Here is a 25,219-nt window from a genome sequence, read left to right as displayed (position 1 = left end):
AACGGGTGGCATAAAGAATGCGCCGTTCCAAATAGTGTTCACTTAACAACCAAGTAGTGAGAAGTTTTTGTTATTATTATTATTTTTCTTCTAGATTTCGAAGAGGATGACATGTATGGGCAATCTGTGGAGGATGACTACTGCATATCACCAGCAACAGGTGGGTTGCCTATTGGAGAGTTCAAACAGTGGCTGAGAAAGGCGCACCATCACACGTTTTTGCCAGCTGATGCCAAGCAAAGATATGCAGCAAGTGTCTGTAGCACTGCGACACAACAGCTTTTGCTTGATCAATATGCACTTACGGAGAAAAGCTACGAAAATAAAAACCCGACATGTTTGTTGTTGGTTGCACCGTTAACATTGCATAGTCAAAGAGAGCCAGCCATTTTCAACGCTGACAAATCAAATTGTAAATCATTTGTTAAAGTAATATCCCTACGTGGTGACTGACCAGAAGTATCGATTTGGATTATCTATACATCACCGGCATTAATTGATGGACAGAAATACATAATAAAAAAAAATGAATAATTTCCGGACCATTTAAGTGAAATTACATAATTTTCATATGTTTCTTTGCCTTTGTACAGCAAATCAGTTCATCTACTCTCGTCGAGAGAAGCAAGTGCCGAAGGAGGAGCCTCTTGAGGAGGAAGAATGCGAAGAGGATGTATTGATGTCCCCCAGCATCAGCCACAACCTTGACCCGCTTGATCAAGGTAACGTGTTTAACTTTCTGAATAGATTCAGTCAAAAAAAATTATTCAAAGCTTATTCGGGATCAGGAGAAGAGAGAGCATCCCAGAAATGAAGAAATCAATACAAAAATAAATTTTTATTGATTATTTTGAGTGTGTTGTGCCCCGCCCCCAGCCAAGCTCTACTCCTGCCTGGACCACATGAGGGCTGTGCTGGGCGACTCGATGCCAGACTCGGTGTTGAACCAGGCAGCCATAAGATGCGGCTTCGACGCACAGAGAGCACTGGATGTGATCTTGTCTGAAGACCCCAAAATGGCCCCCGCCGTCCCCAATGACATCGTCGGCGATGTCGAGAAAGCACCGCTACCGCAAAGAAGCAGGCAGGCGGCCGTGATTGAGAAAGGTAGTTGTAGTTGTTTCAATTTGAATGCTGGAATAAGTGTGATGAGAACGGTAATTTCTTGGAGCTCGAGGATTCTCAAAAAAAGTACAACTAGTTGTAAGCAAACTCCCTCTAGTGGTATGTGAAAGAATCACTGCCCAATCGCTGTTCAGTTGTAATTTTTATTAGTTTTACGTTATTATTTTTAGATGCAGTTTTATTTTTATTTTTTTGTGCCATATAATTGAAAACACTGTGTAGCTCATTACATTATCCATTCCAATCTACTGTGTGACGAATGAGACTTTGGCATAGAAACAGCATCTAATATTTATTTACAATAAGCAATTGCACTAAAAGTCAATTGGTTTGTGGAGTCAACATCAGAAAACCTCAATGAACACACACGCAACGTTTCAACCGTCCTGGTGTTGTTTTTTTTTTTTTTTTTTTTGGGGGGGGGGGGCGGGGGGGGGGGTCAAGAATCTGGAAATACAATATGTCTGTAGGATATTAACTTCAATTCCATTTTTCCCCTCCACTATCCAGAATAATTATAGAAGCTTAAAAGTGAGTCGTACATAAAAACGTATACAATTTAAGAGCACATTTTTTAACAAAGTGCCTCTTTCCCCCCCCTCTTCTGTTCCTCCGGATCGATGGTGTGATTCCTCCGTCATGTCTGCGCTCCTCCCTCCTCTTGGCCAACTGCAATCGGCTTTTGTAAGGTAAGGAGCCGACCCGTTTGCTTCTCTGTCAGACATGGTAGCCGCGGCGCCCAAACCCGACATATTCGCGCGCCTCGGTCCGCTCGACATTTCGTCCCCGCTCGCGACGCTCGGCGACTGTCAAAGGACGCGTGACAGCGGGCTAGGCGTTAGCGGCGCTAGCCTGGCGCAGCTCATTTCTGAACATGAACGCAAAAGTCAACAGACAGGAGTGGGCGACACGGGGCCCAATTTGGCCGCTGCGCCGTCCCCGAATGCTACGTCTCTTGTTTTTAATAATAATCTGACTTTGGGCACGCTAGCGTATTTAAATATGTCATCAGCTCCTTCGCTGCTTTCAGCTTCTCTTAGTAGCCTCTCCATAACACAACCCGACGTAAAAACTGCAACTCCTCCTCCTGGATTTGGGTTTCTGGGTCCCGTCGTACACAATCCGCAATCGGCGGGAAGCGAAGACTCAATTTGTCACCCTAAAGGAAGCCTGTCGTTGTCCGATTTAATCCAGGAGCATTCCAACCGTCGCCCGATTTCCACGGACTTTTGCTCCGGCGACAAAGGAGGGCTACGCGAGGCGACGCCGACTCTCTCGCTGTCCGAGCTGGCCTCGCAGCACCAAAACAGAGTGACCCCCCTTCCCAGCAACACGGACATAAACGTCAGCGGGATCATGTCGCTCTCCGAGCTCGCATTGCAGCACCGCGCCAGAAGCCCTTCGGCGGAGACGCGGCGGGCAGCGGGTGCGCCAAAGCGACCGCCGGGCCTCCCGGAGCTGCTTCCTGCCTCGCGTTTGACCTCCGAAACCTCAGCAGCCTCAAACGGGTCACAGTACTTCTTCAGCTCGCCCGTCTCACCGGCGAAAACACCGCTGGTGGAAAGCGTTGGGAAAAGTGGTGCCAAAAGTGAGCCCCGCCGCAGGGTTGAGAACCCCAGGTCGAACCGGGGCATCGATTTGAGCGCTCTCGTGGGTAACATTGACCATTTGCCCTCGCCGTCCTTTCCCGAGCCGCTCGCCTTCGGCTCAGAGTCTTCAGTCTTCGCTCGGCCGTCCGTCTTTGCCATCGCGTTGACCTTCCGGAGCTGCCGGCGCCACAGAAGAGCGAAAAGGCTCGGCAAAGTCGCACAGAAGGCAGGAAGCTCTCGATTGGTCGTTCTCCGCGAGGCCAACGAGCAGCACGGACTACTTGAGCAGATCGTCCCGTTTGTTTTTGACACGCCTTCGCCGGACGACATCACCAAGGCCAATCAGAGGAAAGCTTTCACCCGATAGACCAAAAGTCGGATGACACCAGACTGAGGGGAACCAACCAACATTTCATGAGATCTCATGAAATATTTGTACCTTAGCATTTATAGAATTTTTTTCTTTTGTTCAACAGACACTTCTTATGATACTACTGTACTTGATGTTGTTGTCTTAATTGTTTCGTTTTTTTCTGGCAGCTAAATGAATGTCTTATCAAATTTTATATATGTCGTTTTTTTCTTAATTCTGTGTACAAAGATGTTTCCATGATTTTTTTTTTAAAAACAAAAACATTGCTTAAGGCCTTTTAACCACACTTGACAGGAATGACGTTTTTGTATAATTGAAAGAATGATCTTTAAAAGTGTGGCCTCTTTTCTTGTTTTGGGCTTGGCAAACCCCACCTCGAAACCAGAAAGTTGATGTTGGTGCAGGTGCATCTATTGGATCTGGATCAGCTAACCAGGCTGATGGTTTACTGCTGCTTGGGTTTGACATTATGGGAGAGAGAGAGAGAGAGACAACCTTTCTTTTTTTTTGTGGGGTGGGGGGGGGGGGGTGAAATGACACCTGGAGTTTTTCTCATCGACGAGTGTCACACACAGACTTGGTTTTGCTCGGAATAAACCCCCCAAATCATTATTATCAATGACGTAGAATTGACTTAAAGGAATAATAATAATGAGAAAAGTGTTTTAAGTGAGTGTGTCAGCCACCGCAAGCTGCCTGAGGTTAATGTGTTCATTTTGAAATAAAGCTGAATTTAAATATGAGTAATGTTTGACCTTCTTTGCCCATTTAGATGAAAGGGTTGGTAGAAAATTATTTTTGCTTCATTTCAAGTCTTGATCAAACAATTGTTCATTACCATATTGACTCTATTCCCAGCTATCTGTTTGTCGAAGCAGTCATTTTGATTAGAGTTATGATTTTAATCCTGAATGTATGCATCTAGCATTGTGAAAGGCTCTTCCCCCCCCCCCCCCCCCCCCCCCCACTTGTCGCGTGAGTCATGATGAGGTTTTGCTTTGAATCATATTCTGAGTGAATGACGACGATGGACTGTTTATCTACTTTTGAGGCAGGCTGGGAAAATATAGGCTGATGTATGTAGAAGATACTTGAGTCATTTTCTCCCGCTTGATGAAATGCAGCGATGGGCCAGTGTTTGGATTGTGATGGGTGTCAACCCCACGCAGGTGCGCAGGACCCCAGGGCCGTCAAACACGGGTACGAGCCTGCCCCAGGAAAAGGATTGATAATTAGGGCAGATAGTCACAAAACCGGTCGAGCCCGTTTCTCCCGTGTAACCTTTGGAAGAGTTTGGAAATGTCTTGTGATGCCAGTTGAAATGAATGGAAAAACATTGATCCTTTTTATTATTTTTTTATCTTTGCGGCTCCTTCTTGTTTGCGCAACTTGCCCATCGGGGCAATGAAACAAAATCATAAATACAAATGACGACTTTTGCAACTACTATAAATGATTTTGTGAACTGCATTTCCCATTTCCTAAAAACCTGTGAGCAAAAATATTGCAGTTTCGGGATGTTCTGTGCCAAATCATCGGGGGGGAAATCTGAAAATTGTAGCCAAGCATATTTTGAATTTATTGAAACATTGTGTACTTTTTGATAGTGATCTCACAACACTAAATCTCAAATTTAAGGTCAACCGGAGCAGGTGTTTGTGAGTTACAGCTTCCTGAATTTTAATATTTGTGGCAAAAAAAGGGGGCATCATGGCCGCCTTCATTTGAGCTCTTCTTCTATCTAAGGCACTACTGGGTCAACCTTCACAAAACGGCTATTGTTGGAAAGAGAATTCAACCAGGATTCCAAATCTTAGAAGATTGCTGCAAATTTTAGTGACCTTTTGTTTTAGTTGACCTTGAAAATGACCTTGTTGATCACAGGACTTTAACAAAGTTTTTCACGAGATGTAATCTCACATGTTCTCTAAAAACATATAAAAGGTATTTTTTTTCTTGTTTAGCAACAATTAGGAGTTAAAGTAACCTCATCCTCAGATATTGATTGAATATTCATTGATAGTCATTAAAAGTGGAATATTAATTGAATGGACATTGAAATGTGATTTTTCTATGACTGGTATTTTTTGCTTAATTTTAATGTTAGTTTAGTTTTAATTTCATAAAGTTTTAAAGGTTTTGAAACGGAAGTTTTAAAACTTCAATATACTGTACCTTAAAACCACATTTTATGTTTACAAAACTAAAACTAACTAATAATTCTAGTGAAAATGTCGTTCGTTTTTGTCTTTGTCAGTTAAGATAATTTCATACATGAGCTTTCAGAAATGAAATGTTTTTATTTTTGTATTGCTGCACAACCATAGCGACAGAAGAAGCAAGGTACAAGTTTGTTTGTTTACTTTATTAAACAATAGTTCGTAGCCTGTTTTTCTTTGATCTCGCGCTCAACAAATATTCCATGTATTAGAAAACAACAACTAAAAGTAATAAAAACGAAACCAAAATGAAGCATTTTTGATTTTTTTTCTAACAAATATAAACTTACAAGCTAATGAAAATTCCAAACCATATCCATAACTCTGGTTAGCGTTATATAGTTGTTTGAAATGTTTAGCTGAGTTTGAGAGTTAGCGTCAGCTGGGAGTTGCGCTAAACAGCCCGAAGCATCGTTTTTTTTGTAAGAATTCTTTCTCATCTGCCAAACTGCTGCTTGTTGTAAGTGACCGATTGGGTCGCTCTTATGTCAAGGCAACGCTGCATTTCTATCAGGGATCTCCTCTGGCGTGCGCACCTTTTGTCCGTCCGGCTCTGTCGTCTTTTGAAGACGAGCGAGCGAGTGTGTGGGTTTTGAGCAAGATGCCGCGCTCGAGGAGAAAATGTCACCGCAGGCGCGCATCGGCTCGCTGCATTCAGCTGCCAACCATCTCGCTCGTCTCCACGACGCGACACCTACGTCGGAAACTCTCAATCTCATCGCGTCTTGTCAGGGTTCGCAGCTTTGGCAGATCAAATCAATTTTGGGTGTCGCGCAATGTGCAAAATTCCTATACTAGCGTCAATTTGATGGTCACTCTTGCAGTATGCTCCAAATGACAATTGAAATCCAAATGTATAACTCTTGACAATAAAAGCAGCACTTTGGTAAACAGTCAGCGATTAAAACAAACAAATAAATAAATAAGAGGCTCAAAGCTTCTTAATGCCACTCCCCGTTGAGGTTTGCCATCAAACTAAACAAAGAGAATTACACGTGTATTTAAAACAACCACAGCTTTGCTGACATGCTAACAGTTAGCATTGAGATTTGCGGGTTTTAGAAGAAATGGGTATTTACTGTCACACCATCTTACTGAGTCATTTGCAGCAATAGTAGTTGTAGACGAAGAAATGTTTGTGTCTCCCGTTGGCCAAGGTTGGCTCACGAGAAGGAGCAGCACAATGAATTGGATTGTAGCATTAAAGTGGAAGTCAACTTTAAACAATTCTTGACAATAATTTGTTACGGGTGACCTCATTCTCATTAATTTAATATTTGTGGAATAAGAGTTATGAAGCAAAACCCTGCCATTTTTATCCACCTCCGGGGCGGCCATTTTGCCACTTGCTTTAGACTGAAGATGACTTCACAGTTGCTCAAGGCGCGCCAACGACCAATCACAGTTCAGCTGTTTTCTGAAGCTGGGAATCGGTATCCGGCGCCAAAAAATGGTATCGGAACAACACTAGTTGTTACCTCAAACCTGAGCAACTGTGATGTCATTTTCAGTCGACAGAAAAAAACAGCTGGATTTTGCTGCTTAACTCATATTTCACTAACGCAATATTAACCAGAATACCATATTTAGATCAATGGGGCTGCATAGAACATATCAAAAAATGTCAAGAAACAAAAGATTTGGGTTGACTTCCACTTTTTAATCATTTACCATCAATTTTGTTATGGTTTCACGCTGTTTTTGTAATGTGCAATATTTCTTAATTAATAATGAATTTTTTGAAAGTTAGGCTGGAACAGATTAATTTACCATTAATTTCAGTAGGGAAAGACGATTTGAGATTTCAGAAATTATTCAAGTGGATTCATTATCTGTTTTATAGCTTTCGGGTTTTTGGCAGTCTTGACATGTTCCGTTATTGGAGCAAATGAAGGAAAATATGTAAATGCCTTCTTAAGGGTTAAACACAGGGAGCTGCACATCAAGCACAAGGACGTGACTAACCAGGATGTTGCCTTAAAGTGTCACACATTTGAATGTAGTCGGGATCACTCTTAAATTTAAATAGCAATGAACTTCAATGAGGGATAAATTCTTTTCTTTGGCTGCCCGTAGCGATATCGACTAGTGAGTGTCTATAATAGAGTGATTAGCATAAAAGCAGTTGAAGCTGGTTAGCTTAGGCTGACGAGGATCATGACTGACTTGCATATAACGGACCCCGTGTTCCTGTCAATCCCCCCTCCGACACCCACTGCCAGCGCTTCTTATTTGGCTTGAGCCTGTGTGTTCTGACAGGGGCGGCGGTGGGGCTGATATTTGCATATCCTGGGCCAGCCTCTCGTATCCTGTGCTCAGTTAGGCCCTCGGGGCGCCCACTTGTAAGGATGACTGGCTCACTGCGAGATCCTGCTCCCGAGCCTCAGAAGCCCATTTGTTGTTTGTAGTTGAGCTCAGGCCGCCCCGATGTCACGGCTGCCCTCGGGGCCCGCTCGCAAAAAGAAACAAGACTAGCCTGAGAGCGCAGACCTCCACCAAGGCCAAAACAACAGCTCAAGATAGTCGTGCCTTGTCGTTGAGTGGCTAACAAGAGGAGGCTCAAGGCACACTTTTTGTAGTTTGCCATTTAAATGATCTTTTTAACCCCTTTTATTTGTTTTCTTAGTTCCCACTTCCTTACATCATATTGTCTTTTAGCATTGTTTGTACCTTTTATTTTGTTGTCTTTTAATTTTTAGCTCCAGGTTTCTCTGTTCACCGCCGTCTTTTTTTTTTTTTTTTTCGGGAGGGGGTCACTTGTAGGCTAAATGCTACAAAGATAGCACATTTCCTCCATAATGCCACGGGTTATTACTTGCGCATGTGAGAGTGAAAAAAACGAACTTTCTTTAAGCATTTGGCCCACTTTATACCGAGACGTACAAAACATTATTTATTTGTAACTTTTACGATTTATTATGTGTGCCGTGCATGAATAAGGTTCAGCATGCATGTGCATGTCAATACTCTGTGGCATTATGGGAAAATATGCTGTTTGTAGCGTTTAGCCTACAATTTGTATGCTCGAACGTGTTTGCAAGTACGTGTGAACGTACTTACAGTGAATACGTTTGAACGTATTTGCTAGTCAAAAATGCTCCACGCTTTGGTGAAGTGGCACCACCGAAATGCATTTAAAATGTACCAGTAGCCTTGCATCTATCTTTCTTGGATGGCTGTTTACACATTTAATTGCGTGCCCTGACACTGTGTTTTTGTAAAAACGCTAGTCGGCGGTTGAAGCGTAATCTGAAACATAAACAAACCAAGAAGTTCCACTCAAACCAATTATTTAAAAAAAAAAAAAGAAGAAGAAAAAAATCATGTCAACATTACCTCATCTTTTGGCTTGGCTGGCAAGCTTCCTTTTATTTCGATGGCAAAGCACAACATGTTCGTTTGCTTAAGGAGATGTTTGTTTCTTCAAACATTGGAAAGTAACGGTTCCGCTCCGATGCATGACTTTGGGTACCTGACTGCGCTGTCTTTGTGAACCAGTTTCATTTCTCGACTTCATTTTAAACTCACTGTATGTGTCATTTTGATTGTGAGCAGGCTGACCGAATTGTGTTGGGGATTTAATCGGTCCCTCGGTATGGCCAGATTCAATCTGTCCACTTTCTTTGCTTCAAACACCAGAAGGACTTTCTTTTCGACTCTTGTGCCGAGTCGATCATAATTGCCTCATGTCGTAATTGTGCCGAGGTGCATCTTATCGCCCCCACACGGTCAATCTTGAAATAGGAATGAACAAAATGTGCATTTTTCTGTCAAAAACGACAGAGAAAATTTACAAATTTGCCGCCAATGCGGTGTAGTTGTCAAGATTAAATTGTGCAAAGTGTCTTGTCATGCTTCTGCTCTAAAACAGGACGCACAGCCCCTTGAGAGATTAACCCTTTGCGAGCCAGGAAGTCACACCGACCGGTGTGCAACCTTACAGTCTTAAATGAATCAGTCGCAGATCAGTATGACTTGCACGGTTGGCCATTTGGGACTGGGATGACAAAGCTTCTTTTTTTGGGGGGGGGGGGGGGGGCAAGACTTTAAATATGAGCGAGTCAAATTTTTCCCAGACGAGGTTATGCAGAGAAATGGTTACAAATACTCATACCCTTGTTTGTTTTGCATTGTCAGTGTATTTTAATCAGAATTCTCAGCATTATTTTTTGATGGCGAAAAACAAAACTGATTTGAATATACTGTAATTGTCAAAGAAACCAGAAAAATCCGGCTCATGAAAATGCGTAAAAGTTTTCACAATTTTCTTGTTGGTTATATTGAATCTGAATGAGAGTGTCCATCCGTCCTTCTTGTGTTCCTCGTAGCTAAAAGCAGAGACGCCTCAAACAATAAATTGGACTGTGAAGTCGTACCCAAAGTGGCTCGCATGACCGTCTCTGGCAAGAAGCAGACCATGGGCTTCGATGTTCCCAGGTACCGAAAACACACCCGCACACACATCTACGAGTCACAAGATTAGGTACACCCCCACAAGGCACTGATGCTCTTGTGTTAGCTCTCAATGAACCTTTTATTATATGTTAAAAAGCAATCGCAATTTGATCTTTTTTTTGTTTCAAATCATTCAGAGAAAATAGAACGTATTAACCCTGGAAAGCTTTGTAAAACAATTCTCTTCATATTAAGAGTTTTTTCCCGGCATCCGTTCCATTCTGTAGCAGTCAGGCCACAGACGTGTGCCGTTCATTTGATTCTTCATGACGGTTTACCTTCACTCGTCTCTGTTTTGGTATCCTCAGCAGCGGGGATAACGGCGTCGTCGCTGCCGTAGCGCGGCGAGGCAACAGCCCCGAAAACACCAACGAGGCCACGCCCAAACGACCCGAGACGCCATCTCGGGGCTCGAACGAGGACGAGCTCTCCGGCGTGCACACTCCCGGACGCTCCGGCGGAAAGGCCCGGCAGGCCATTGACGTGAAGGCTGAACTGGAGAAGAGACAAGGAGGCAAACCTCTGCTCAATTTAGTGGTCATAGGTAAGAGCCGATGCGCACATTTCACCTTATTAAGCCAAACATATCATATTAAATACAAATATATTTTGAGCCCTCTATATTTCATGAGTATAATATTTTTTCCCACCATTAAAACCCTGACGTATATGATCTGACACATGCATTGCACGGATAATCCATAAGAGGGCAGTATCGCCCAGCTGATGGCTATTCCAGCGACCTTGCAAGTTCGCCCCAATTGACGAGAGAGACACTGATATTTATTAATAGTGGAAAATGTTCTTTCAGATTTTTGGAAATACTTTTATATGTTTGATATGTCTGTTAAGCGTTATATTTTTGACAGTTATAAATGTACAAATTTAAAGCATTGTGACCGGATGTATCAAATATGACACAAATCAAAAGTCATATGTGGAAGTTGATTTAAAGGGGAAAAAAAGTTCAAATGGACTAATAAATACTCTATTTAGAATCTGAATTTTCACTCATATTTCATGGTTCAGGCTTTCTAATGGTAGGGGTTTTTTTGGGAGGGGGTGGTCTGTAGAACTTGTTCATCAAGTAGAGAGAAAGTCAAAACAATGGTTAACGCAAAAATATTGATACAGTGGTATTAAAAAAAATTGAGTAACTACTACCATTTTTTTTTTTTTTATCCACAGTCTCGTGGAGGATTAATGAAGATGCATTTGTTTGAGTGTGCGTTCTTTTCAAACTAACCTTGTTACATTTAGGCCATAGAAAAGAAGTGAGTCAGTAGTTTCACAAGTGTTCAGTTTCTGATAGTGTGAAACCTGCATCCATTTATCTGCCCGTCTTCATATCTCCACTCTTGCAACTTTCCTTGTCACATCTCCAGCTTCCTTTTGGCCATCTCTTATCATCTCCCCCCGGCCCCCCTACCTGCTTTATCACTCCCGTCGCAGTCTTCCTCTCCCCATCTTTTCTCCGTTTACATTCGCCGTCCCGCACCCCGCCGAGCGGCCTCCTTGTCTTCAAGTCTCGTCTTCCTTATCCGACTTGCGCAGGTCACGTCGACGCCGGGAAGAGCACGCTCATGGGTCACCTGCTCTATCTGCTGGGCAACGTCAACAAGCGCACCATGCACAAGTACGAAACCGAGTCCAAGAAGGCGGGCAAGGCCTCGTTTGCCTACGCCTGGGTGCTGGATGAAACTGGCGAGGAGCGGGACAGGTACGCACGCGCGCGTGTCCACGTAGAGATTGGGCTCAGAACCTCACAAAAAAAGGAATCCGAATTTGCTTTTCGTTTAAATCAAATGTCACATTTTTCATTCAAATGTATGTAAATATGGACTGTCCAGTTGTTCATATATTGTACATAGCACTACAAGTTATACACATTCACGTGTAATCCTGATCATGAACTGGTAACTAATTTTTAACATATCAAAATGGCGAACAAGTCAGTATTTTTGATGGGTACGTTTACGTGGAACGGGTATTCGTTTTGGCAGGTATTACCAATTAGAACGGGTAATCTTTTTTTGAAAGTAGAATGGTTATCGGTTCATTTTCAAACTCCACAAAATTGTTACTTTTACTTGAAACACATACAATAGTTAAATAAGATTTCTCTAAAGTTAGATTTTTTTAAAGTGAATTCAATTGTTTATATTGATTTAAATGTGTTTTTTTCCCTATTTATTTATGTATTTAGTTGAGTTTAATCGGTGATTTAAACAACCTCGGTTGATATAACTACTGAATGTATTTACTGTGCAGGTCTTTTTATTTATGTATTTATTTGAAAGAAAAATGTGTTCATCCGCAGAGGCGTGACAATGGATGTGGGCATGACCAAGTTTGAGGCGGCGTCAAAGGTGGTGACGCTGATGGACGCGCCCGGACACAAAGACTTCATCCCCAACATGATCACCGGAGCTGCCCAGGTAATGACACCTCCTCCCTCCTCCCTCCTGCGGATTCTTTTTTTCAAACAAAACCACTTGGGGTACGACTCGAACGTCTCCCACGCCTCCTTGCGTCTCGTCCTGCCAAGCTTGACGTTGTGGTTTTGGGTGTTGCTCGTTCAAGGTGCGCTCGACGGCACCTTGCGTCATTTCTCTTTTTACCATATGACTGTCCTCACTCTCAAAGTGCGATTACCTTTTGCATGAGAAAATTGTAGTTCACGTCGAGGTACTCAACTGTGCCTTCAACCACTTGCAAATTCCATGACGAGATTGCCAAAATGCCGAGTTGTGATTCACAAGTGTTTTTACTACAAATATTGACTGTAACTTTGACTGCGTTGGGTGTTCAGATAGTGTAGAAAATAATTTGTTCTGTTGGACCAGAACTCAGTTGTAAACCTAGGACCCATTGTAGATTGATATTAGCGGTGTTCCACAAAGCTCTATACTAGGTCCATGGATTTTTACGATATAGTCTATATACATAAATGTCACAATTAGGGGTGTCAAAATGAGTGCGTTAATTTAAAGTTTCTTTAACGCCACTCATTTTATTTGATTTTTGTCATGAATGTCCAAATTGTCCTGCCACTCTACGGTGTGTGTGTGTGTGTGCATGCTGTTGTTCTCCTCAGGCAGACGTGGCCGTGCTGGTGGTGGACGCCAGCCGAGGGGGGTTCGAGGCGGGTTTCGAGGCGGGCGGCCAGACCAGGGAACACGCCCTGTTGGTGCGTTCGCTCGGTGTCACTCAGCTGGCCGTGGCGGTCAACAAGATGGACCAGGTCAGAACGCCGCCACCAAACGCTGACGCTTCATTCGCATGTGAAGCGGATGTGTTTTCCTCCAACAACGCTGAATGAAGCCGCACCTCTCCCTTTTGCCGCACTCGTCGTCTTTGTTCTACGAGCTGGTCCGGCCACTTGCATGTCCCGACTTGCGTGTCCCTCCCAATGATCGCCACATGTCGGAATGTTGTCCGAACTCCTTTAACATCACTTCCTTTAACTTCCTTTTTAACAAATCCTTTTCATTGGTGGCTCGCTGTTGTCGCTAACTGTGTGAAAATGTTGCATATGCGCAGGTTAATTGGCAACAGGAACGCTTCCAGGAAATCACATCTAAACTCGGCCACTTCCTCAAGCAGGCTGGCTTTAAGGTTGGTTGAGCTGCGGTTGAGGTTCTTGCTACAGCACGTTAGCATTTGAGCTAATGTTGTTTTTTATGTATTCATCTTTGAATCCCCAGGACTCTGACGTTTTCTACGTCCCCACCAGCGGCCTGTCGGGAGAGAACCTCAGCGCCAGGTGTACAGTGTCCGAGCTCACCTCTTGGTATTCTGGTCTCAGCCTGCTGGAGCAGATTGGTAATGCAGGAATGAAAGTCAAGCGAAAGCCTTGGAGGAAGTGACAGTCAGTGATGTGCTTTCACTTTCAGCTAGATGCAAATCAGGAATCCTACCAGACTAAATGTTAACATTTCGGGGCGTGTTTTTCTTTGTTGTTTTGCATGCAGATCCCATGGTCAAAAAAAAAAAAAAAAAGAGTTCCATAATGAGTTTGTAATTATGCTGTATCAAAACTGAAAATTGTGCGAGCTGGTGTCATCTTTGAAATGGCGGAACCGCGACACGCCCCTTCCAACTTTCTTCCTCCAATCCGACAAATTAATTTATTACTTTTTTTTTTCTTTTTTTTTATAAAATATGTAAGACATGTACGGAGCCATGGATCCGAAATTGCAATAAATAACAAATCCTACAATTTGATTTGTCTGCTTTTCCTCCCAAGATGGCTTCAGGCCTCCGCAGCGCTCTGTGGACAAACCTTTCCGACTGTGCGTGTCCGACGTCTTTAAAGGTAAACTTGCCGGCTCATTCAACGTATCTTATCCGTTTGTGTGTGTATTGTGCGCACCCTCGCTCAACCCAACCCCTTTTCTGATTTCACGTCACTGCTGGCGTTCTCCATCCAGACCAGGGCTCGGGCTTCTGCATCACTGGCAAGATCGAGGCGGGTTATATTCAGACTGGCGAGAAACTGCTGGCCATGCCCCCCAATGAAACTTGCCTCGTCAAAGGTAACTGAAAATGTTGATGACTGGAGAGAAAATAATCGGCCAGACTGAAATGGCTGCGGGCATGTTGGGATTAACACTGCCATCATGTGGCCGCTGTGTGACTAACATCTCGTCAGGAATCACTCTGCACGACGCCCCTTTGGACTGGGCTGCAGCCGGTGATCATGTCAGCCTGACGGTAACTGGAATGGACATCATCAAGATCAAGTAAGGAGACTCCATTTTGTTTTTTTGTTTTTTTTCATTAGTTAACAGTCAGACAAATTGATCATGTGTGTTTCGTCTTTCAGTGTGGGCTGTGTCTTCTGTGACCCCAAAGAGCCCATCCGAGTTTGTACCCGATTCAGGGCGCGACTTTTACTCTTCAATTTTGAGGTTCCCATCACAAAAGGCTTCCCGGTAAGCACGCTTGGATAAACTCCAGCACATATGTGACCCTTGTCAGGATAAGCTGTACAGAAAATGGATGGATGGGGACATACTGTCATCAGTTTTTACATTTTGTACAAACTTGCGTTACCTTTACCTACCTTAGCATTCAGTCAGTTTATAGCTTTAAAGCTCTGATGTGATTGTGACTTCATTTCTCTAGAACAAGGTGTATTATTACAAGAATAAATTATTATATATATATTTTCCTTTAGACATGTTTTTTTTTTAATATATATAATTAAGCCATGAAAATTAAGAGCAAATAAATGGAGTGCACTTGTATAGCGAAAAAGCACACAACTTTGTCCTAATGCTAATACACAATGCAAAACTACATAGACCAGCTAGCATACAGCATTGCTCGTGGTGCGAATTGGTGTTAATTGGTAAAACAGCAGATGTTTCAACACAAACTGAATGCATCAGCAAGCAAAATACAACTTTGTTCTTGTAAAGATGAACCAAAAACTCTAGTTTTGCCAATCTTGCAATTCCCCCCCCCCCCTAAAAACAGGGATTTCGTATAATGTTTGCGAAGTCCTGAGCAGCTTTAAACATCCCGCATACACACACACACCATGCTGGAAACCAAAGACCAATTAGGACTTGATTTCTATGTGCACGTGTTACTTTTAATTGTGTGCTTGCAGGTCTTGTTGCATTACGGGACCGTGAGCGAGCCGGCCACCATTACCAAACTGATGAGCATTTTGCACAAGAGCAGCGGCGAGGTCCTCAAGAAGAAACCAAAGTGAGTCTTGCTCGGAAATCAATCTAATATAATAATAAATAATAAATCAAATATAATGAAATGAATAATATAAAAAAATATATAATATATATATATAATAAAAAATACAAATAAAATCCATTAAAAAAAACTTTCTAAAAGAAGCCCCCCCCCCCCTCCCAAAAATAACTAAGATATCATCAGGCAGGTGAGGGGTGTTGAGCGTGTGTGTGTGTGTTTTCTGTCAACAGGTGTTTGGGCAAAGGCATGAACGCCATGGTGGAGATCCAGACGCAGCGGCCCGTGGCGTTGGAGCTCTACAAAGACTTCAAGGAGCTGGGTCGCTTCATGCTGCGCTACGTGGGCTCCACCATCGCTGCGGGCGTCGTCACTGAGGTATGCAACACACCTGGTGCATTATTTGGGGGGGGGGATTAAGTCAGGTCAGCGCCCCACTGGTGTTGGATAACTGTCAAATGTCACCACAATTGATTTGATTTTTTTATATTACATATACTTATTATTTTTTTGCTAATGTAGCCGTATCTGCAGTTTTTTTTTTTTTTTACGTCTTAATTGAATGAACTAGTCTACTAATTTCACTTCATTAGTTAATTATTTTTTTTTGTCTAAATGACTGGAGTGAATGAATTAAAATGGACAAAGGTGACCTTTTGTCCAGCTATCGATGCCAGCGACGGGCAGACGAATGAAGTGCTCTCCGTCTCGATGGCACAAAGGCGCCGCCGTTTACAATTGACCTTGTTTATCCACTTTTTGTTTGTTGGTGTGTCGTGAGTGAGATGATGACAAAGTGAGAACATTCAAAGCAAACATTCTCCTGAAATGTTTTGTGTTTAACTGGTCCCGTCTTTCCTTTTTGACTCCAGATCAAAGAATGAAAGCGGCCTCCATCAACGTCGTCGCCGGAGAGCGCACTCGCGCCAGCGCGACGTCCCCTCCCTCCATCAATCCGGCCTCACCCGACTGGCCCGGTCGACTCTTGTCAACCAATGGCGCGCGGTTGCAAGCTCTGAACAAGCGCGGGCGGCGCCCGGCGATGTCCAACATCCGCACGAAAGGCTCGCTTCGCTTGACGTCCACGCTTTGGTCGGACATGCGGCGCTTAATTGACGACGCTGTATTCTCCTCGGATTGACGGGTTTGTTCAAATATTGAAATGGAGACAAATTGAAGCAGCGCACAAACTTGCCTGCGCTGGTGGAGCATTACCAGGACAAACCAATCCCGCAGCGAAATATTATTTATGTTGATTTGGGAAATGGCAAAGTTCAATTTGAGTCGGCAGGATTGAAAGGATTTGCTTATGGAGGAAATGTTTGGTTGTTGCGTTGCATGTGGAGTCGCGTCGGTGGCTCCGAGTAGACTTTTAAAGGAGGTTGATGAGATCGAGATAAAAGAAAAATGCTCACGAAATCGCTTTGACTTGTTTTGTTTGAAAATCAAATGCACCACATTTACCGAAAATATCTTTTTATCTCTGTTTTCAAAACAAAAAAAGTGAGATTTTTAGTTTTAGTTTCAGCTGCTAACTGTTAGCTTCGAGATGCAAACAACCCAAAAACTCTTTGATAACAATAAGTAGAAATGTTGGACCTCATTAATACTTTTACTCAAATTTTTTATTTAGCTATGAATGGTAACTTCATTTGTCGTAAAAGTGAGCAGAGGAGTAAGTGAGTAAACATGGAGTGAAATTTACGACAATGCACTGATAATGAGCCAACGTGTGGAATGGATTGAAAATCTCTTTCATGTCACGCCAGCGTCGTTTCATTTGAATGTTAATGTTGATACTACTGCGCTGTCTTCTGATAACTCATGAGCAAATATTTGGCTTTGTGACACTTGTAGCTCGGGGAATCATTTGTGGGGGGGGACAAATATGATCTGGCATCTTAATTATGCCTGTGTGTGTGTGTGTGTGTTGAGATTAGTCCATGCGGGTTTCCCTTGAGAGTAAAAGAAAATACATTTTGCAAATAGGGATTAGCTGCACCCTGAGCTATTACAGGATGATTTTATTAATATATTCTTTATTCCATTTTTTTTTTGTAACTAATTGTGCTATTTTTTTGTTTGGTTATTGCTGCACGAGTTGGATTCAAATTTCTGCTTTTATAAACTTATTAATGATCACAGATTAAGTTTTGGCTTTGAAAATTCTAGAAAATTATTTAGTCACGGGGAATCATTTGAAAACAATATGCATACATTTAAAAACTACTTTTAGATTATTTCAAAAGGGAAAAAAAAGTTTTTTTCAATTTCACTTCCTGATTTTCACAAAAATGTCTTTTGTTTTCAAAGTTTGTGGTTTGTCATCGATTTTTGTTTTTTCTCTATTTCACATTCAATGTTATTCTGATGCTCATTACCTCATTGGTTTTCAGCAGTTTATTTTGGTAACAAAGGTACAAAGGTATGAAGCCACACACACACACACCCACTTCCTGTGCACGTTTATCAGCGCCGTGTAGTCCGACTGGGATTCATTTTGACTCTTGACAGATTCAATTCTCAATTTTTGTTCTCTTTTTGCACTTTGTGATCATCAGGTATGCAAAGCAGCATGCAGGCGGGCACACACTTGGTCCTGGAGAACTTCATCGGCGGGAAGTTTGTCCCGTGCCGGAGTCACATCGACTCGTACGACCCGTCCACGGGAAACGTGTACTGCAAAGTGCCCGACAGTGGCCGAGAAGAGGTAACATTGAACCTTTAACCATTTGTTGTGCATCATTTTCTACTAAAATGAGTGCAGGCTTGATGCGGAGTTTTGAACCCTTTTTATTGTGGAGAACATTCTAAAAAAAAAAAAGTCCTCCAAATAAGTTGAATAGACTCACCCAAAAAATGACAAGAACCTTTGCTCTTTGCAGAGTCCACAGGCGAGTAAATAATTAAGCGCACGCACGCACGCACATGCATGACTCGAAACTTAAAAGACACTTTTGCTTGACATTTAAGAATTGAACTCTCCGCTGTCGTGGATTCACCAGTACAGGCCCAAAACAAAACCTGAAAGTTTCTCTTCTCGCTGTGCTTGCAAAGGTTTTCGGCTGGCCCTTCAGCTTCCGCCTACATTCCAACAAAACTTGCATGTTGTTAAGCTTCATTAAATCACCCCTAGGTGGCGGCAGTGAGTGACTTTGGATTTGAGATTAGCGCAGGTTTCAAATCGAAGATCCATTTTAGGGCTCAAATCTATTCTTGATGGAGGGAAATCATGGCACACTTCTTAGTTGCATATTAGGGATGCAACGATATCCAAACATCATGATACGATAAATATCACGATATGAACCTCACAGTATAATAATTATCACGACATTGTGGGGAGGTTGGTGATATATCAAAAACATCATGTACTGTGTAAAAACTCACGATATTGCCAAAATACGTAAATATATTTGCTGGTATGACTGATTTATGTGAACTGCTGCAGTGGCCAAAACATTCCTAATTAAAATTAAACTGCACACAAAAAAAACTAACCACCAGAGGGTGCTAGAAATGGAATACAACCTCACCTTTGTAACAGATGTGCTGCTTTAAATCTCGTGACATGATGACGACGATATTCTGGCAATTTTAATATCGCAACATTACGGATTGGAAATCAAAGATCATTTTGCCATCAATTGCATCAATTCTCATGCTTGTTTTTGCCAATTTATTGTTCGAGTGTTACAAAAGCGTCAGTCATTGTGCTTGACATTTTTCTTTTTGCAAAAAACATTTTTGTTCTGCTGTACTGGTGATTACTTAAAAATGGAAAAAGCTCGAAATGAATTTGATCGGTTTGGTGCTTATATTGTCACAGAAGACTCGATTGAGTTTAGCAACACTTGTTGCAAACGTGTTGGGCAGGTGGAAGCGGCGGTAGCTGCGGCCAAAGAGGCCTTCCCAGGCTGGGCCGCTCGCAGTCCAGACCAGAGGGCTCAGGTCCTCAACAAGATGGCCGACCTGATCGAGGCCCACCTGGAGGAGTTGGCGCAAGCTGAGTCCAAAGACCAAGGTGTGCACAGCCCATATTGTCAACACTTTGGTGGTAAACGCAGATTTGATGATTGTTCTGAAAATAATTTATTTTTATTCAGAATTTTCACAAAGTTAGAGTCAAACTAAAATACCCCCCCCCCCCCAAAAAAAAAGCAATTTCAATGGATGACAGAAAAGAAAAGGGGCTGAACACAGAGCCTTGTGGTACGTCTCAGTTAATGTTTAGTGGAATTAGCGTCCTTTTTTTCTCTCTTCTTTTCCCCCTTTACTCTATGTTTTGTCCGCTGTGATGCAACATTTGCAGGCAAGACGTTGACGTTTGCTCGCACCGTGGACATTCCCCGATCAGCGTACAACTTCCGCTTCTTCGCCTCATCGGTCCTCCACCACACCAATGACTGCAGCCAGATGGATCACATGGGCTGCCTCAACTACACTGTGCGCTGCCCCGTAGGAGTCGGTGAGAACACTTGCGCGACAAGATGTTTTATTTCGTTTTTTTTCATTTAAAGTACGAGGATGTTTCAGTGGAAACAAGTGGAGCAGTGACTTGTTTGTTACTGTTTGTGTAGCTGGTCTGATCAGCCCCTGGAATCTTCCTTTGTACCTGCTGACGTGGAAGATCGCGCCCGCCCTGGCCGCGGGCAACACGGTGGTGGCCAAACCCAGCGAGATGACGCCGGTGACCGCCTGGATGATGTGCAAGCTGATGCGGCAGGCCGGCAAGATGGCGTCGCCGCAGACGAGCCCCAAAAACTGGACGGGAATTAGAACATTCTGCTTGCTGCTGCAGGTGTTCCGCCTGGCGTGGTCAACATCGTGTTCGGGACGGGCGCCCGGGCGGGGGACGCCCTCGTCGGACACCCCGACGTCCCCCTCATCTCCTTCACGGGCTCCACGGCAACGGCCCGACTGATCACCGAGCGCAGCGCCCCCTACTGTAAGAAGCTGTCGTTGGAGCTGGGTGGCAAGAACCCCGCCGTTATTTTTGCCGACGCTGATCTGGACCGGTGCATCGAGACCACCGTCCGCTCCAGCTTCTCCAATCAGGTGAGAGGAGAAATTTTGCAAAGTGTAGTGACCAGGAGTGACCACATGAGGGCGATAGAGCACCATTGTAGAGAGTTAGCGAAACGTTTGACATTTACTGACCCAGGGCTTATATCTTCCTTTAGAAAACGTCCAAAGCACACCAACAAGCTGAAATGTCACAAAAAGTAGTCAAATAAAATATTTATGATGATGATTTATTCTCAATTTTCTGACAAATGTACTCACTGGGCATGTGTGTGCGTGAAACCAATGAACCTGTGAGTCAAATCAATTGTTTCCAGGGAGAGATCTGCTTGTGCACCAGCCGGATTTACGTGGAGCGAGGCATTTACTCGACGTTCTTGGAGAGGTTTGTGGCCGCCGCCAGGAAGTGGAAGACGGGCGTGCCTTCGGACCCCGACAACAGCAATGGCGCGCTCATCAGCAAGGAGCACTTGGAAAAGGTGAAAAACACAAAACACAAATATTCAAAACCAAACTGAACACTCAATTGGAAAAATGGGACAAAAAAATTATATGAGGAAAAAACAACTCAGTTTTATAAAATAAAGCCATTTTGTTGCTATGATTTTTCTTAAGAGAGAGAATAAGATTTTCATGATATTAAAAAAAAAACTTAATTTTTGTAAGTTTCATAAGAATAAAGTCATTATTTTTACTAGAATGTTTTTGGGGACAGAGAATAAGATTTTCATATTTAAAAAAACATTTGTCTCTTGAACATTTAAATGTCTGAGAAGTGTTTGTAACCCCCCCAAAAAAAACAAGAGAAAAAAAAGTGTCATAAAACTTGCAGGCCTCTTTCCTCGCTCTACAAGAGCCATGCAGCATTATTACTCCTCAAGATTGAAAGTCTGGCAATTTACTTACTCAGTTTTGTTAAAAATGGATCGCTGTAATGAAACTTCCTAAATTGCCATTTTTTTTTAGCATATGAAATTAGCATTTCATCCAGATTTTGTGGCGGTGTGTCCAGGTGCGCGGCTTTGTGACCCTGGCCAAATCGGAGGGCGCCACGGTGCACTGCGGCGAAGGCGTGGACCCGCTGGCGGTCCCGCAACGCAACGCCGGCGGCTACTTCATGGGCGCCACCGTCATCTCGGGCGTCCCGCAGGGCTCCCGCGTCATGCAGGAGGAGATCTTCGGGCCCGTCACCTGCGTCAGCCCCTTCGACGGCGAGGGGCAGGCGGTGGCGCTCGCCAACGACGTGCGCTACGGGCTGGCGGCCACCGTGTGGTCCGGCGACGGGGCCAAGGCGCACCGGGTGGCGGCCGGCCTTCAGGCGGGCCTGGTGTGGACCAACTGCTGGCTGGTCAGGGATCTCAAGCTGCCTTTCGGAGGCATGAAGAGCTCCGGCGTCGGCCGGGAAGGCGGCAAGGATTCCTACCACTTCTTCACCGAGGTCAAGACCGTCACCGTCAAATACTGAATCGGACAGCAGGTGTGCCAAACGACCATTTTCTCCATCTTTGCTCAGCTTAGGTTTTGCCACCACAACTGAAGAAATGCTGCAAATTAATTTTGCCATCATTTTTTTTTTAAACAAAACTTTGTTTGTAATTTTGTCATATCAAAACATTACGTTTTACAAGAATAAATTTATTTGATAAAAAGTTATTTCTGAAGAAAGAAGCCACTGTTTTTAAAGTATTAAATTAATCAATATTTAATAATAATTAAATGGTATGTAATCATGTGTAATACAATATATAATTATAATAATTTATTATTTCATTATAATTTCATAATTTAAGGATTTTGTGGGATAATAATAATAAAATCACTACGAAATATAAAATATTTATGAGAACAAAAGTCCTAATTTGAGAATAATTTTTTTGTAATTTTATTACAATAGTAATATATAGTGACTTTTTTTTAAAGCACTTTTACGAGTTAAACATTTTAAAGTTAAATGTTCATTTTTTTAAACCGTGAAATTTGACAAATTATGCAAATGCAAGTTGTTGTTGTTTTATGATGGGCTCGGGGGTGATCATTTTTACCACATAAAAGTTTTTGATTAGCATAAAAATATTATACACATTTATTCAAATAAGCTTGTAATATTTGATCCAAATAAAAATGATAAAGCTTACTAGAAAAAAGTTTTGCTATTATGATAAAGAAAAAAAAAAGAAAACATGTATGAATTCAACCCTGATGAATAAACCTTACGGTCAAATACATGATGTTATAACAGTGTTCTAACGTTGTTATAACACTGTTACAGCATAAAACACAAACGTGAGTGCAGTGCACTTGTACGCCACTGTGAGGCGTAATTCCTTTGTGCTTGTGCATCTGTACCTAATATTATGGCCAGTCAGTTCATTACGTACGCTTGTTGAAGCCTATCTGATAGGGAAGTTATGTCATCGTGTGTCAAAAGATGTGATGTCAATCCGAGATTCATGAGCGCAAAAACAGGCCTGCCGGCTGCCATCTTATGAATTTATGACGTTCAAAAAAAAGCAAGCAGGCGGGAAGACTTTGGCCTTTTTCCCACGTCATCGTGTTCTCCTTCTGTTTGGCGTCGCCGCTCCAAGTCCAGTAAAGTTTGTTGCCCTCGTGGCGCCGTTTAACTCGCTGACGTAATAAATGGCTCCTGCTTTTCCTGCGGCGGCGGCGGCGGCCTACATGCCGCACGCCGCACGCCAACTTTGGCTCCGCAACAAGTCTGAACGTTGAACGAAACCCACGCGGGGGAAAAACACGGGACTTTTTTTTCTTTTATTTTTCTCACTCAGGTGCAGACTTGTTGATACTCACGTTTGTCAAACCTGTTCGGGTCCAAGCAGGAATTCACGTTTGCGATGTACTCAGCCAGGCCCCTCAACTGCTGGGGAAAATGCCGCCGATGGCGCTTTTGGGCTCAAATGGAGCTAAAAAAATTGTTTTTGTTTAGGGCTAAATGTTGCATTGTTTTTTTTTTCAATATTCATCACGTCTGGACTTTACAAAATGTAGCATTTTTGTTCCAAATGTTAAAGTTTTGTGATAAATTCTGAATAAAAATGCAGTTGAGGTTTAGCATTTATGTGGTAAAACTGGCAATTATGTGGTTCAAAATGTTACATTTTTGTGACAAAAATTTTTACCTTTTCGAGGTTCAAATTTAACTCTTTGACTGCCAGACGTTTTCAGAAAAGGGATGCCGCCAGTGCCAGCCGATTTAAGCATTTTGACTGATTTTCAAGGTCCACAGAAAATGTTCTGTTTGGACTATGGAAACACACGTACTACCAAATGAAAGATTGGACTTTCATCTTTCATCAGAAAAAAAGAGTTTGTTTCTACCTTATTCCGTTCTTTAGTAATCAACAATAGAAAATGGTTAGTTTGACCCAATTTCGCCTGTGTTGGACCAAAATACGGAGAAATCAAGCTTTTAGTGAAACGATATTATTTCATGCATTCTAGTGAATTTGACACTTCTTTTTGTCCATGAATGATGCCACAAACACCTAAATAGTGCTTTACTTCTATAAAACACTACCACCAAGAATGAAAAAGTGTTTTTTGATAGCAAAATACGTTTATTTACATTCAACAGTGTAACAATTTGACAACAATTTGGCAAACTATTTACAAATGTGTGCAACTGTGGTGCTATTTACAAATATGTGGATGTTTCAACGACAGTTTTTCTTTTTGTAACACTCTCCTGCGTGCAAGGAGACGCAACAGCATTTGCACAAGATTGCCTCTTCGCGTGCGCCACTTTCTTGCCGGCCGTTTTTTTCCGGGGAATAGCAAGTATATACTGCAGTGTGTCATCAAGTCTAATATCAGGATCATGCTACGGTTACGTTACGGTGGAGTTACGTCTCGCTTCCCCGTGTCCTTCAGTTGCTATACCGGGTTGGTAGGAGATGTTCTGATCCACTCCATTCATGGTGGCATCGTAGTCCAGAAACAGTGTCTTCTCCGTGATCAGACTGTACCCGCTCCTCCGATGAATATGCATTGGACTCGGGGTACTCTTCATTGTCCGATCGAATGTCCGCTTGTGCAGCTCCGCGTTTTCCGGCCTTAGCAGCGCTAGCCGCGCTAGCCGCGCTTTGCCGGTGGGGCTTACTACGTGTTCATAACAGTCACGTTGGCGTAGAGCTTCATCTTCTTCATCATCATCAATCTGCATTGGTCGATGCCAACTCTCCATCGCCCGATCGAATGTCCGATTGTGTAGAAGTACCCGGCCGGCTATTGTGCGCGTTTTCCGGCCTTAGCAGCGCTAGCCGCGCTAGCCGCGCTAGCCGCGCTTAGCCGTGAGGCTTACTACGTGTTCATAACAGTCACGCCAAAGCTTCCAACTTTGGCGTAGAGCTCGTTGTCATCATCATCGTTGACATCAATGCGCTTTTTAGTATTGATTGATGCTTTCCGTCTTTGAAAAAAATGCTCAAGCTGAGCTGCTTGTAACCGGTTGCTTGGTCAAGCCATTGTGGCTTGGATCAGCCATTGTCTCCTCAACACTCTAGCTCCGCCTCACGTCTTCTACTGACGCCCACGGTGGGCGGCCCATCCAACCTTGTGCAAAGAGAGTCATCGCTGCCCTCTAGGGGCCAAAACGAGTCTTTGACTAATCAGATCAGCCTGATTCTTTCAGCACAGCTGCCCAAGGCTTTCCTGCACCCGTTTTTGAAAAAAAAAAAAAAAAACATAGGGGACGTCTT

The 25,219-nt window shown here is 43.0% G+C and overlaps 2 protein-coding genes across 3 annotated transcripts in view; both read left to right on the top strand.

Annotated features, from left to right (window-relative positions):
* hbs1l (HBS1-like translational GTPase) overlaps positions 1 to 16,898 on the top strand; it is a 41,426-nt gene extending 24,528 nt beyond the window's left edge. For both annotated transcript variants that reach the window (XM_086060700.1, XM_086060699.1), the window contains exons 2-18: positions 95 to 160; positions 594 to 722; positions 877 to 1,107; positions 9,635 to 9,743; positions 10,070 to 10,305; positions 11,316 to 11,481; positions 12,082 to 12,199; positions 12,859 to 13,005; positions 13,305 to 13,379; positions 13,469 to 13,586; positions 14,011 to 14,079; positions 14,195 to 14,299; positions 14,416 to 14,506; positions 14,590 to 14,698; positions 15,382 to 15,482; positions 15,713 to 15,857; positions 16,352 to 16,898. In XM_086060700.1, the coding sequence (XP_085916826.1) occupies positions 112 to 160; positions 594 to 722; positions 877 to 1,107; positions 9,635 to 9,743; positions 10,070 to 10,305; positions 11,316 to 11,481; positions 12,082 to 12,199; positions 12,859 to 13,005; positions 13,305 to 13,379; positions 13,469 to 13,586; positions 14,011 to 14,079; positions 14,195 to 14,299; positions 14,416 to 14,506; positions 14,590 to 14,698; positions 15,382 to 15,482; positions 15,713 to 15,857; positions 16,352 to 16,363 (2,010 nt within the window). In that variant the 5' untranslated portion in view covers positions 95 to 111 and the 3' untranslated portion in view covers positions 16,364 to 16,898. The remainder of the gene's footprint in view (positions 1 to 94; positions 161 to 593; positions 723 to 876; positions 1,108 to 9,634; positions 9,744 to 10,069; positions 10,306 to 11,315; positions 11,482 to 12,081; positions 12,200 to 12,858; positions 13,006 to 13,304; positions 13,380 to 13,468; positions 13,587 to 14,010; positions 14,080 to 14,194; positions 14,300 to 14,415; positions 14,507 to 14,589; positions 14,699 to 15,381; positions 15,483 to 15,712; positions 15,858 to 16,351) is intronic.
* Positions 16,899 to 17,058: 160 nt separating this feature from the next.
* aldh8a1 (aldehyde dehydrogenase 8 family, member A1) lies at positions 17,059 to 23,578 on the top strand. Its single transcript, XM_086060701.1, has 7 exons — positions 17,059 to 18,189; positions 19,356 to 19,503; positions 19,792 to 19,947; positions 20,060 to 20,209; positions 20,281 to 20,537; positions 20,822 to 20,983; positions 21,517 to 23,578. The coding sequence occupies exons 1-7, from the start codon at positions 18,043 to 18,045 to the stop codon at positions 21,967 to 21,969; spliced, it is 1,473 nt and encodes a 490-aa protein (XP_085916827.1). The 5' UTR covers positions 17,059 to 18,042; the 3' UTR covers positions 21,970 to 23,578.
* Positions 23,579 to 25,219: the final 1,641 nt, after the last annotated feature.

This window comes from Leptonotus elevatus, chromosome 18 (genome assembly GCF_054856555.1).
Source record: "Leptonotus elevatus isolate MCC_2025b chromosome 18, RoL_Lele_1.0, whole genome shotgun sequence".
Taxonomy (NCBI): Eukaryota; Metazoa; Chordata; class Actinopteri; order Syngnathiformes; family Syngnathidae; genus Leptonotus; species Leptonotus elevatus.
Note: the sequence above shows the minus strand (reverse complement) of the source record. Positions and strands in the feature narration are given on the sequence as shown.

Coding starts and splice junctions, on each gene's coding strand:
- aldh8a1 (XM_086060701.1), top strand. CDS start 18,043: ATGCAAAGCAGCATGCAGGCGGGCACACACTTGGTCCTGGAGAACTTC. Junction 18,190..19,355: donor CCGACAGTGGCCGAGAAGAG/GTAACATTGAAC, acceptor CGTGTTGGGCAG/GTGGAAGCGGCGGTAGCTGC. Junction 20,984..21,516: donor GCAAGGAGCACTTGGAAAAG/GTGAAAAACACA, acceptor CGGTGTGTCCAG/GTGCGCGGCTTTGTGACCCT.